The sequence below is a fragment of the Lontra canadensis genome, unplaced genomic scaffold (assembly GCF_010015895.1).
Source record: "Lontra canadensis isolate GAN:19392208 unplaced genomic scaffold, GSC_riverotter_1.0 scaffold57, whole genome shotgun sequence".
In the NCBI taxonomy this organism is placed as follows: Eukaryota; Metazoa; Chordata; class Mammalia; order Carnivora; family Mustelidae; genus Lontra; species Lontra canadensis.
Genome location: NW_022631051.1, coordinates 11,016,297 through 11,029,044, shown reverse-complemented (window position 1 = coordinate 11,029,044; position 12,748 = coordinate 11,016,297). Strand labels below are relative to the sequence as shown.

General features: G+C 46.4%; 1 protein-coding gene across 1 annotated transcript; it reads left to right on the top strand.

Annotated features, from left to right (window-relative positions):
- The first annotated feature begins 586 nt into the window (after nt 1–586).
- LOC116878438 (tubulin alpha-3 chain) lies at nt 587–12,748 on the top strand. The gene is made up of 5 exons (XM_032875946.1): nt 587–628; nt 8,399–8,621; nt 9,516–9,664; nt 9,973–10,653; nt 12,431–12,748. The coding sequence occupies exons 1-5, from the start codon at nt 626–628 to the stop codon at nt 12,725–12,727; spliced, it is 1,353 nt and encodes a 450-aa protein (XP_032731837.1). The 5' UTR covers nt 587–625; the 3' UTR covers nt 12,728–12,748.

Below are 12,748 nucleotides of genomic sequence, written 5' to 3'. Positions count from 1 at the left end.
GAGAGATCCAGGAGTTAAAGATTCTTACCAGCCCAGGATATTAACATCAGCATCAGTAAAAGGCTGCTAAAGAAAAAACAAACAAACAAACAAACAAAAACCCTAAAATGTATCTGCTCGAGCTTAAGTCTGCAAGACCCTTTCACCGTTAACAGCCCTTGTCACTTCCAACACTCCTGTAAAAGTATAAAACTAAAATGTAGGAAGACTACATTTTACAGATGAACATATGGGGCTCGGGCGATGCAAACTACGGTAGCACGGCCTCCACCCCTAATCGGGGGCGCCCCGCTGCCACCCCTCGACAGTCGTTCATTGGGCATTAGCCCGGCAGCTTCCTGCCAATGTTCCAAGAGACACTCAACCTTTGCGTTCCCACCACCAGTCGCCGCTTCCCGCCCAAAGTGATGACCAATCAAAAGCGATTTCGCAGGTCAAGAAAATAGTCAATCAGGATTTAGATCCCGACATGGGACTCGCCCCCTGAAGTGGTCGGAGCCAATGACATTCGCGTGAGCAGTGAGCCAATCAGGACGCGCGATGCGGCGTGGAGGGCAGGCAGTTGGGCGCGTGGCATTGCACTGAGAGGAGGTGAAATCCGGCGTGCGACCAGGAGGCAATCACAATGGTATGACTGGAGGCTTCGACGGGGGTGTCGGGGGCCATGGGGCTCTGGGGGACAGATCTAGGTGGCAGTGGGGCGTGAGGGTGACCCTGACGCAGGTCTGGGATGCTTGTGCTACCAGGAGCGTGCGGGTCCGGGGTTTGCGCCCGCTGCCCTCGCCCTTCCAGACTCTTCCTTCCTTGAGCACCACTAGGTGCTGCATTCGAATTTTCCGACTTGTCTCTGTTACTCTGTGGGCTCACGAGGGTGCTTACAGAAATGGGCAGTATTTACAGCGTCTTGAATTAAGGATCATAGAAAACGCATATATATGCTGAAAATTTTTGCTTCCTTCATTAGATAAGGTATTTATTTATTTATTTAGGTTGGTTTATACTTCGAGTTTTCTTAGCGCAAAACCAAGCAAACGAGTAGATACGCTTACATTCCCCTTTCTTGCACCGAAGGTAGCACACAAGGGGTGCCTGGGTGGCTCAGTGCGTTAAGCCTCTGCCTTAGGCTCAAGTCATGATCTCAGGGTCCTGGAATTGAGCCCTGCATCGGGCCCTTTGCTGGGCGGGAAGCCTGCTTCCCCCCTCCCTCTGCCTACTTGTGATCTCTCTGTCAAATAAATAAATAAAATCTTTTCTTTCTTTTTTTTTTTTTAAGTAGCACACAGTATACAGTCTTGCACTTTGTTTTTGCATTGTGGAAAAAATCCAGCGCCCTCCGTATCTACCTACAAAGATCTGCATTGTTGTTTACCGCTGCACAGTATTCTAGTGTGTGGCTCTAGATCATTCAACCTGTTTGAGGTCGCTAGATACTTGGATTTTTTTTCCAGTCTGTGCATGTGCCCTTTCTTATTGGTGTAGGTGTATATGCGATGCCAGAAGTGGATGGGTGTGATTTTGTAGATATTATCAGATGCCCTTTTATTGGCAATATATGTGAATTCCTGACTTCTACAGCAGGCTAAGCTTCTGCCTCTAAGTCATGCATTTTTATATCCTCAGCTCATAGATCTACTAGGTAGTTGGTTGAATTAACACGTTAATAGTTTGCACATCAGTTGAACCCAGCCAACGCCTCTGTCATTGTGTATTTCTGAACAAGCAGTGCCTAAGAGGACAGCCTTAGGTGGAGAGCAGCCAGAACAGTCTTCAGACAGGACTTCACGTGGTCCAGTTCAAGTTTCACTTGTTCCCAGTTACCTGAGGCTGAGACTTCATCCTGTTTCCTCTGCCGATTACTGTGGTAGCTTCCAAAGTTTGTGTGTGTGTGTGTGTGTGTGTGTGTGTGTGTACAACTATATATATAGACAAGCTATATAATAATTCACTATATAATAATTCATACTAACCTCTGCATTCTCCCTTTGTAAAAGTTGGTTTTGAGGTGTCTCTTACTGGTCATTGCACAGCATGAAATCAAGCTGCTCAAATAAATTCCTTGTAGAGGTGAATTATTCCAAGTATAAAGGAAAGGTATCTTCTGTTACCATACAGGTAAAAGGAAGCTTCAAGATTAGAAGATATTTGCGCATTTCATCATTTTTAGGAGCTATTGTTTTTAGCAAAGGCTTCCTCTTAAGAGAGAAAAACACCATGATTTTTCCGAAGATTTATGATTTATCAGAATCCTGATTTATCAGAAGAGCTATTCCACCATAGTTGCTTGATATGTTACAGTCTTCTCAATTTGAAATGCCTGAAATTTGATTTTTAAAATTCCTAGTACTGGGGCGCCTGGGTGGCTCAGTGGATGAAAGCCTCTGCTTTCGGCTCAGGTCATGATCCCAGTGTCCTGGGATCGAGCCCAACATCGGGCTCTCTGCTCAGCGGGGAGCCTGCCTCCCCCTCTCTCTCTGCATGCCTCTCTGCCTACTTGTGATCTCTGTCTGTCAAATAAATAAATAAAATATTTTTAAAAATAAATAAATAAAATTCATAGTACTTAGCTGAACAAACTAGATTAGGAAGCCGCTGGGGAGGTGGAGGTGGTGGCAAGTTGGCCATTCTCGGTATTTTGTGTTTATTAGAAGGGTTTGTGTCAGAAGATGAATTTATTGGGAATCCCAGCAGCAGAAATTTTGCTTAAAATCCAACTTTGTGCATCCCTGAGCCTCACCACAAAGTTGAGTACCTTCTGGAGAATTTGTCCCTGCCTCTAAAGGTAATTTTTTTTTTTTTTGGCTCATTATTGCAGTCTGGTTGGAATCAGAATTAGACTTATCTGCTGTGATATAGTCCCTTGTCTTTCACTTATTAAAAACAAGGCCAAAAGCAGAATTTGAGGTCTCAGACCATCCGTCCTAAAAGCTGGGAGATTACAGTGTGGGGTCAGGAAATAAACAACTTGAAGTGGTTTGAGACTTGTTTTAAAAGATTTTATTTATTATTTGACAGAGAGAGAGTACAAGAAGGGGGAGCAGCAGGGAGAGGGAGAAGCAGACTGCCCGCCGAGCAGACACTCAACCAGCGGAGCTACCCAGGCTCCCCTAGTTAGAGATTTCTGAACTATAGTGTGATCATAATTAGATGATGGGGAAATAATACCCATGGTTACAATGATCTGGGCTTGTTGCCAGGAGTGCTGGGGGTGGAGGCAGCTGAGGGTCTTGGCCTTGCTCTTCAGGGCTATGGTGATTGTGACTGGTGGCAGGAGCAGGGCTGCTCGGGGGTCTCCTCTCCCCTCCCGCTCAAACTCTTATTTGAATAATTCGGAATTCGTTTAGACTTGTCTTATGGTTGGCAGAGAATATGGTCTGCTTGGCAAATGTTCTCTGTGCGTATGAGAAGAATGTGTATTCTGCTGTGCGGGGTGGAGTGTTTTCTAATGTAATTTAGGTCTGTGGGGTTGATGATGTTGTCCAGGTCTTCTGTGCCCTGACCTATTTCCATCTGATTCAGTTATTGAGAGAATGTTGAAGTCTTTGCCGACTGTCCCACCTTTCAGTTCTGTTTTTCTTTGTACATTTCAAAGTTCTGTATCAAGAAGCAGTGACTCTGATGATACATAACCACTGTGGACTGTTATGCCTTCCTCTCAATCTGGCCCCTTTACCATTATGAAATTACCCCCTTTTCATAGTAAAATTCTTTGCTTTGAAAGCAACAGTGTTGGTCCTGGCCTGCTCTATCCCATACTGTCCCCTCCCAGGCTGAGTGCTCTTTTCTGTCGGGGCTCCTGTGAGCCATGTGCTGTCCAGCCAGGTGTGACCCAGGCAGCCGCCTCACCAGGGACAATACCAGGAACTTTGACACTCTGGGTTCCTGCCCACCGTGGTGCTCTTGGAGAAGTGGGAGACTAGTGGTGGAGTGGAAGGCTCCAGGTTCACCACCTTGTTCCCATGTGCCTGAGCGATGTGACTGCCCTGCTACGTGCCTGCGCCCTCCTCCCAGCCCTTGTGCCCTGCCTCAGCCAGGGTGGTGTTTCCTCTAAACCTGCTTGGAGGAACACCTGATGGCCCCGTCGCATCCATCCTAACTCCCTCCTGCTAGACCAAGGTCAGTCCATATGCTAATAGCAAGCCAGTGTCAGCAGAAAGTAAAATTAAATCGAAACTGCCCTGCTCATCTAGCCACTCTAGCTTGCCTTTGGTTTAGCCTTAGCACAGTATGTCATTTTCCATCCTTTACTTTGGAACCTATCTCTGAGCTTCTTGCAGTTAGCTAATAGTTAGGTTTTGCTTTTTCTCTGACAATCTGCCTGTTAATCAGGTATTTTCATTTAATTTGTAATGTTGTTTAATGTGATTAGTGGTGTGGTTGGGTTTAAATCTACCAGGTTGCTATTTGTTTTCCGTTTATCTCCAGTATGTTCCCTCTTTCCTCTCTTTTCCTGCCTCTTTTGGATTGTTTTTATGATTCCATTTTATCTTTTTTATTAGCTTTGTGGCTATACCACTTTATTTAATTTTTTTGTGGTCGTTTTGGGGGCTAGAGAGCACATCTTCAGTCTGTCGCAGTCTGCCCTTAAGTGCTATAATACCATGTCCCAGCCATATACTTCCATTCCTCCTTCTTGCCTCTTTGGTACTGCTGGTCATATTTTAATTTTATACAAGCTATAAATCCCACAGTAAATCATTGTTTTTGCTTTAACGTTTGATTCTATTTTTAAAATTCAACAAAAGTTCTTTTATGTTTGCCAAGTCTTTAGTTGTTTTGGTATTCTTCGCTGCTTTGCGTAGTTCCAGTTTTCCATCTAATGCTTTCTTTCTGTCTGGTATAATTCTTTTAACATTTCTTGTTGTAATGATCTGCTTATAATTAATTCCCTCAGAATGTCTGTCAGAATGTCTGACAAAGTCTTTATTTTACCTCTTTTTAGTTTTATTGACTTATCACTGTCATAAAATAAAATAAATTCTGTAATTCGATGAGGTTTAACATTTATGAATTTTTTTAAAGATTTTTAAAATTTCTTTATTTAACAGAGAGAGAGATGACAAGTAGGCAAAGAGGCAGGCAGAGAGAGGGGGGAAGCAGGCTCCCCGCTGAGCAGAGAGCCTGATTCAGGGCTCGATTCCAGGACCCTGGGATTATGACCTGGGTAGAGGCTTAACCCACTGAGCCACCCAGGTGCCCCTAACATTTATGTATTTTTTATTTTTATGTATCTTTTATGTATTTTTTAACTCAATAGAATTATATCTGTTGTTGTGTTGTAATTATTTGCCAGTTAGTATTTCTGTAAAATTTTAATTTAGAAAACTGTCAATTACACGATTAAACTTCTGGATGCAGTGAAATCTAGACAGAAATTAGAACAAGTCTTTCAAAACACTGATCTTGGGGCGCCTGGGTGGCTCAGTGGGTTAAGCCTCTGCCTTCGGCTCAGGTCATGGTCTCAGGGTCCTGGGATAGAGCCCTTCATCGGGCTCTCTGCTCAGCAGGGATCCTGCTTCCTCCTCTCCCTCTCTCTGCCTGCCTCTCTGTCTACTTGTGATCTCCCTCTCTCTGTCAAATAAATAAATAAAATCTTTAAAAAAAAAAAAACCACTGATCTTTTAACAGTGCAGAGGCTCTCCCTCTGTTCTTGGTGTTTTGGGTTTTTTTTTTTAAGGTTTAACATTTAGTAACATACTGATAATCCATGAAACCATCACCTTAGTGAAGAAAAAAAAAAAAACTCCCATTACCCCCAAAAGTTTCCTTCTACTCCTTTGGAAATCCTCCCTCTTGATACTCTTGCTCCACTACTAATCTACTTAGATGTATTTTCTAGAATTTTCTATATATGGGATTATTGAGTTCATATTTTGGTGTTTGAATTCTTTCATAGACTATAATTGTTTTGAGATTCATCCATGTTGCATGTATCAATACGGTTGCTTTTTCTTACTATCACCTTTTTTTTGTGGTTAATTACACATGGCACCAAATTTATCATTTTAACCATTTAAGTATAATTCAGTCACATTAAGTATATTCATATATTCTGTAAGTATTCACTTATATTCTAGAACTTTTATGTTACCTGCTCATCTTTTCATCTTTTTTTTTAAGATTTATTTTTTTTAAGATTTATTTATTTATTTGACAGAGAGAGACACAGCAAGAGAGGGAACACAAACAGTGGGAGAGGGAGAGGGAGAAGCAGGCCTCCCGACGAACAGGGAGCCTGATATGGAGTGCCTGATATGCGGCTCTGTTCCAGGACCCTGGGATCACGCGACCTGAGCGGAAGGCAGACGCTCAACCGACTGAGCCATGCAGGCGCCCCACATCTTTTCATCTTTATTATATAATCAGCTATTAATTCCATCCAGTCTATTTTGCATTTCAGGAATTCTTTTTATCATTAGCAGTTTGATACAGGTCTTTTTTATATTTCTCCTCATTTTCTCTTCTACCTTCCTGAGATATGGATACGTAATAGCAATTTTTTAGAAAGATTTTATTTATTTACTTGACAGAGACAGAGAGAGACAGCAAGAGAGGGAACACAAGCAGGAGGAGTGGGAAAGGGAGAAGTAGGCTTCCTGCTGAGCAAGGAGCCTGATGCAGGACTTGATCCCAGGACCCCGGGATCATGACCTGAGCCAAAGGCAGATGCTTAACAACTGAGCTACCCAGGTGCCCCTACGTGATAACTGTTTTAATGTCCTCTTCTGCTAGTTCTGTCATCGACTAGTTCAGTCTGTTTGTATCGATTACTTTTTCTTTTCATGTATGGTTATATATTCTGTGTCTCTGTGTGTGTTTATACATGGTAAGTTTAGATTGACATTATAAATTTTAAATTGTTGGGTGTTAGGGTTTGTTTTATGTTTTTTGCTTTGGGTTTTTTTGGTTTGGTTTGTTTTTTTTGTTTGTTTTGTTTTTGTGTTGACTTAACTATTCTTAGGCTTTCTTCTGGGATGCTATTAAATACCTAGAAATAATTTGATCCTTTTGAGGCGTGCTTTTAAGCTTTAGGTGAGTTCCAAACAGCCTTTAGTATAGGTCTCATTTGGCCCTACTACTGAGGACTCCTTTTGGTGCTTTGTGAGTTAGGAGGCCTTTCCTTCATGACTGACAGGAGCTCAGGAGTCCCTCACACACGGGTGCTGAGCGCCGCTCTACTGTAGACTCAAGTGGGACTCTCTGCTGACATCCTCAAGGCTCCTTGTGCAGCTTTCTCCCAACCACTGTTAGGACCATTTCTAGACGCTTTGGCCTCCCTGAACACTGAATTCTCTCTCAATTCAGGGAGGTCCCAGGGCTTTAGGTTTCTTCACCACACCCCTACTCCCTCATGCAGCCTGGAAACTCCCCATAGTCTTCTGGGGCAGTGCTAAGGCTTACATTGCTTTAATCACTGTCTTGTGCTGCCTTTTGTCCAGTGACTTTAAACTGTTATTTCAGGGGCGCCTGGGTGGCTCATTGGTTAAGCAGTTGCCTTTGGCTCAGGTCATGATCCTGGAGTCCTGGGATTGAGTCCCACATGGGGCTCCCTGCTCAGCAGGGAGTCTGCTTCTCCTGCTGACCTCTCTCCTCTCATGCTCTCTCTCCCTCATTCTTTCTCTATCTCAAATAAATAAATAAAATCTTAAACTGTTATTTCATATATTTTGTCTGATTTTCTAAGCCATGGTTTTTTAAGAGTTTATTTATTTATTTGACAGAGAAGGACAGTGAGAGAGGGAACACAAGCAGGGGAAGTGGGAGAGGGAGAAGCAGGCTTTCCACCGAGCAGGCAGCCGGATGTGGGGCTTGATCCCAGGACCCTGGGATCATGACCTGAGCTGAAGGCAGACACTTAACGAATGAGCCACCCAAGTGCCCCTCTAAGCCATGGTTTCTACTTGTTACATTACTTACTGATGGCTTGAAAGAGTAATTATAGTGACTCTATTACTATTCACAGTTTAAGTGTATGTCTGTCCATGTTGGATAGGTAAGTGTTCAGATATAAAATTATTATTGGAAGCTCATGGGATATAATGTCTGAGGAGATCTTAAGACAACTGAGCCACCCAGGTGCCCACCCACTGGGCACCTAGGTGGCTCAGTGGGTGAAGCATCTGCCTTCGGCTCAGCTCATGATCCCAGAGTCCTGGGATCGAGTCCCACATCTGGCTCCTTGCTTAGCCGGAAGCCTGCTTCTCCCACTGCCTTTGCTTGCTGCCCCTGCTTGCTTTCACCCTCTTTCTCTTTCTGACAAATAAATAAATACAATCTAAAAAAAAAGACAACAGAATATTTTACAAATACTAACTTATGATATTAGGTCTCATTTCCATGCCATATAGCGTTGATTGCCTTAAAAACAAGGAGGTCTCAAGGTTTGTGTTCTGGTTTCCAGCGCGAGTGCATCTCTATCCACGTGGGGCAGGCAGGTGTCCAGATCGGCAATGCCTGCTGGGAACTGTACTGCCTTGAACATGGAATTCAGCCTGACGGTCAGATGCCAAGTGACAAAACCATCGGCGGTGGGGATGACTCCTTCAACACGTTCTTCAGCGAGACTGGGGCTGGCAAGCATGTGCCCAGAGCGGTGTTTGTGGATCTGGAACCCACCGTGGTCGGTAGGTACTGGGGCACTTGGGCAGCTTTCCTGGGACAGTGAGAGTCTCTCTAAAGCCCCACCCACGTCCCCTGTGCTCCTTTGAGTCCTTCCACAGAAAGAATGGGACACACAAGTATATGCCTGTGGCTGTGTTAGGTGAGAAACTACAGGGTGAGTGCTTAAAGTGTCTTTGGCACCGAGGCTCCTAATGCAGGAGAACCTAATATCCAGGAAAGAGAGGCTGGTAATAGATCCACTCAAGGCCCTCTCAGACCCAGGCAGGTGGTTGTGTAGACCAGGGTGCAGGGTGCTTGGTCACGGGTCCTTCGTTAACACTGCCCACAAGGTGTTGCTGGTGCACAAGAGTCTTGACCTGCATCTTAGACGCAGAAGGTAAATAGAGAACATTCCTTGGGATCTACCAGCTGAGAAGCCTGAGGTGGTGGCCAAGGAGAGCTGCAAAGAGACACACCTTTCAGTGGCGACCCAGGAGGAGACAGAACGTCAGCCTGAATTCTGTGAGCCGCAGGCCACCTAGGGTGCCCTGTCAGGACTGCCTGGCAGAAGTCACGCTGACCTGGTGACTATCTCATATGTAAGGGCTTCTTAGGCACTCTGTTGCTGTAGCTACAGCTGGGAAGAAATAATCGCGTGTGTGCAGGTGTGAGCTTTTTCCCTTCTTTGGGAACCGGTCAGATTGGACTTTGTACCTCCAGTTGACTTTCCCTGCTAGGGCCACAGATCGCAGTTGTGGTCTGCATGTCACAGAGAGACATTTCCTGTGAGACACTGACACTGCTGACCCCCAAGGCCCAGCATGTGCGTGGTAGATGCAGCGGGTCCCCGAATCCCTCCCTCTTGGTGAGTTAACAACAGGCCTTAAAGACACGCGGCCCACGCATCCTCTTTGTAGATGAAGTGCGCACGGGGACCTACAGGCAGCTCTTCCACCCGGAGCAGCTGATCACCGGGAAGGAGGACGCAGCCAATAATTACGCCAGAGGCCATTATACCATCGGCAAGGAGATCGTCGACCTGGTCCTGGACCGGATCCGAAAACTGGTAAGAGGGCGTCCTGTGGACGTTGCCCTGGACGGGAGGGCGGGTGGGGATGGGGACCGTGAGGCCACTCTGGCCAAACCCCAGGCCAGAATCTTGAGTCCCCGTCTTCCTTCATGGGTGGCTTCGTGCATCCATCGTCCATCCATCTTAACACCCGCCTTGCTTTGCTCCTGAGTGTCCCGCGTGTGCGCTGTGGACGATTCGAACGCGTAGCCTCCTGCAGAGGAAAAGAGGAGTGACCGTGGCTCGCTGGAGGTCGGCGCTGTGGCTTCTGCAGGCGCTGACCCACGGTCTGTGATTTCTCTCAGGCGGATCTGTGCACGGGGCTGCAGGGCTTCCTCATCTTCCACAGTTTCGGGGGCGGCACCGGCTCTGGGTTCGCGTCTCTGCTCATGGAGCGGCTGTCGGTGGACTACGGCAAGAAGTCCAAGCTGGAATTTGCCATTTACCCAGCTCCCCAGGTGTCCACGGCAGTGGTGGAGCCCTACAACTCCATCCTGACCACCCACACGACCCTGGAGCATTCCGACTGTGCCTTCATGGTGGACAACGAAGCCATCTACGACATCTGTCGGCGCAACCTGGATATCGAGCGGCCCACGTACACCAACCTCAATCGTCTGATCGGGCAGATCGTGTCCTCCATCACGGCCTCCCTGCGATTCGATGGGGCCCTGAACGTGGACTTGACGGAATTCCAGACCAACCTGGTCCCGTACCCCCGCATCCACTTTCCCCTGGCCACGTACGCCCCGGTCATCTCTGCCGAGAAGGCCTACCACGAGCAGCTGTCCGTGGCTGAGATCACCAATGCCTGCTTCGAGCCGGCCAACCAGATGGTCAAGTGTGACCCTCGGCACGGCAAGTACATGGCCTGCTGCATGTTGTACAGGGGGGACGTGGTCCCGAAAGATGTCAACGCAGCCATTGCCACCATCAAGACCAAGCGCACCATCCAATTTGTGGATTGGTGCCCGACTGGATTTAAGGTAGGACTGGGTGATGCAGAGTGGTTTTTACCTGTCAGCAGCAGCAGACCCAGCACAGCATGCCCTTTGTGGAGAATACCCCCGTTCCATGGCAGCCAGCCCTTTGGTCATAAATTAGCCGGAATGATAATGTATTCATTGGTTCCTTTTGAACTTCCTTCCTGAGTTATCACACTATAATCTGTGGTGAGAATTTTTTTTAAGAGAACAGGACATTTTTGGAACAATCTTTGTTCCTTTTTTGGGTGGCGAATCAGTGTGGGGAAATGTAGTCTGGATTTAGAAATGTAGAAATTTTCAAGGCATTTTGATAATTTATGTGGATATTTGAAATTGGCATTACTATAAACACTGCTGTTGCTAAAATCTACTTCATTTCACAGGCATATAGAAATTAAACCCAATTTAAATGTCCCATGCAGTCTGATTTAAAGAAAAACTTCCACGAATATTTTTGGGGAAAAAATGGCAACATATTTATTTCTCTTTTGGTAGGCTCAGCAATTTTGGCCTGAGTTTGCCTTCCACGTAGTTTTTGCCAACCTTCCATTTGATACAGGATAGGAAACTTGTCATTTGAAGCTTTGTCCAATACTTGAATACTAAGCCCTGTCAAGCTTTCTATCTGGAAAAATGGGCTTCTCTCTGCCTTGCTTTTCATGCCACCTATGCTGCTTCAGAACTCACTGCTGGTGAGCTTACTGCACTGGGTCCTTTTTTTTTTTTTTTTTTTTTAAGTTTTTATTTTTTTAACAGAGATCACGAGTAGGCAGAGAGGCAGGCAGAGAGAGAGAGAGTGTGAAGCAGGCTCCCTGCTAAGCAGAGAGCCCAATGTGGGGCTAGATCCCAGGACCCTGTCTGGTGAAAGGCAGAGGCTTTAACCCACTGAGCCACCCAGGCACCCCTGCACTGGGTCCTTAACTAGCACTTTCTACTCTGCATTCAGGGCTCAGCATGGTTGGCAAACCAACCACTTATTGTAAATAGTTTTATGTGAACACAGGCACACCTGTTCTTTGGTGTGTGGTTGAGGCTGCTTTTGTGCTGCAGACAGAATTTGCATTTGTCACCGTGACCATGTGGCCTGCCCAGCTTAGGATATGTGCTGTCTTGACATTTATAGACAAAGTTTGCTGAGCCTGGTTCTAACTGACCCTGTGTATCACTGCCCAAAGCTCTGGGATACATTGTCCCCTGGTTTGGAAACTTGGAATGCTTCCCCTTTGGTTGCAGGTCTTGGATATCACCCCCTTTCTGCTCAGCATACATATAGTCCACCTCTGGTTGTAGTGGTGGCAACAGTCCTCGGACTTCTGACAGCATTCCTGTCATCCTGTGACACAGGCTCACTCCCTTGATGGGAGATGGGGGGGGTGATCTCCCCTCGTGATAAAACCATAGCACTCTGACTTGAGTGGAATAAGTTTCAGCTATAGAAATGAATCCCCTTCAGTGGAAGCCTATGGAGAAAATTTTATCTGAAGACTAGAACAGTATCCCTTTTTAGAAGAAACAGTCCTGTTACCTGAGTACCTTATGTGGCTCAAGTGCTAGGACAAAGCCCTTCCGGCAGCTTGGACCTGAGCCAGGCTGGCCGGCTCCAGGGCTCCTTTTTCCCCATTGTCCTTGTCCTTGTCCAGAAACCCACAGCCTGCTCACCTGACACCTTGCCTGGCACGAGGAAGAAAACTACGTGTCTTGTTTCCATGAAAGCAGTCACTATTTCTGGGTTTGGCTGAAGCTTCACAGACTGCTTTCTTCCCCTTTTCTCTCACAGGTGGGCATCAACTACCAGCCCCCCACTGTCGTCCCCGGGGGTGACCTGGCCAAGGTGCAGCGGGCCGTGTGCATGCTGAGCAACACGACCGCCATTGCCGAGGCCTGGGCCCGCCTGGACCATAAGTTTGACCTCATGTATGCAAAGCGAGCCTTTGTGCACTGGTACGTGGGGGAAGGCATGGAGGAAGGGGAGTTCTCTGAGGCCCGGGAGGACCTGGCAGCTCTGGAGAAAGATTATGAAGAGGTGGGTGTGGATTCCGTGGAAGCAGAGGCCGAAGAAGGGGAAGAATACTGAACAGGAGTGGGGCTAGCAGGA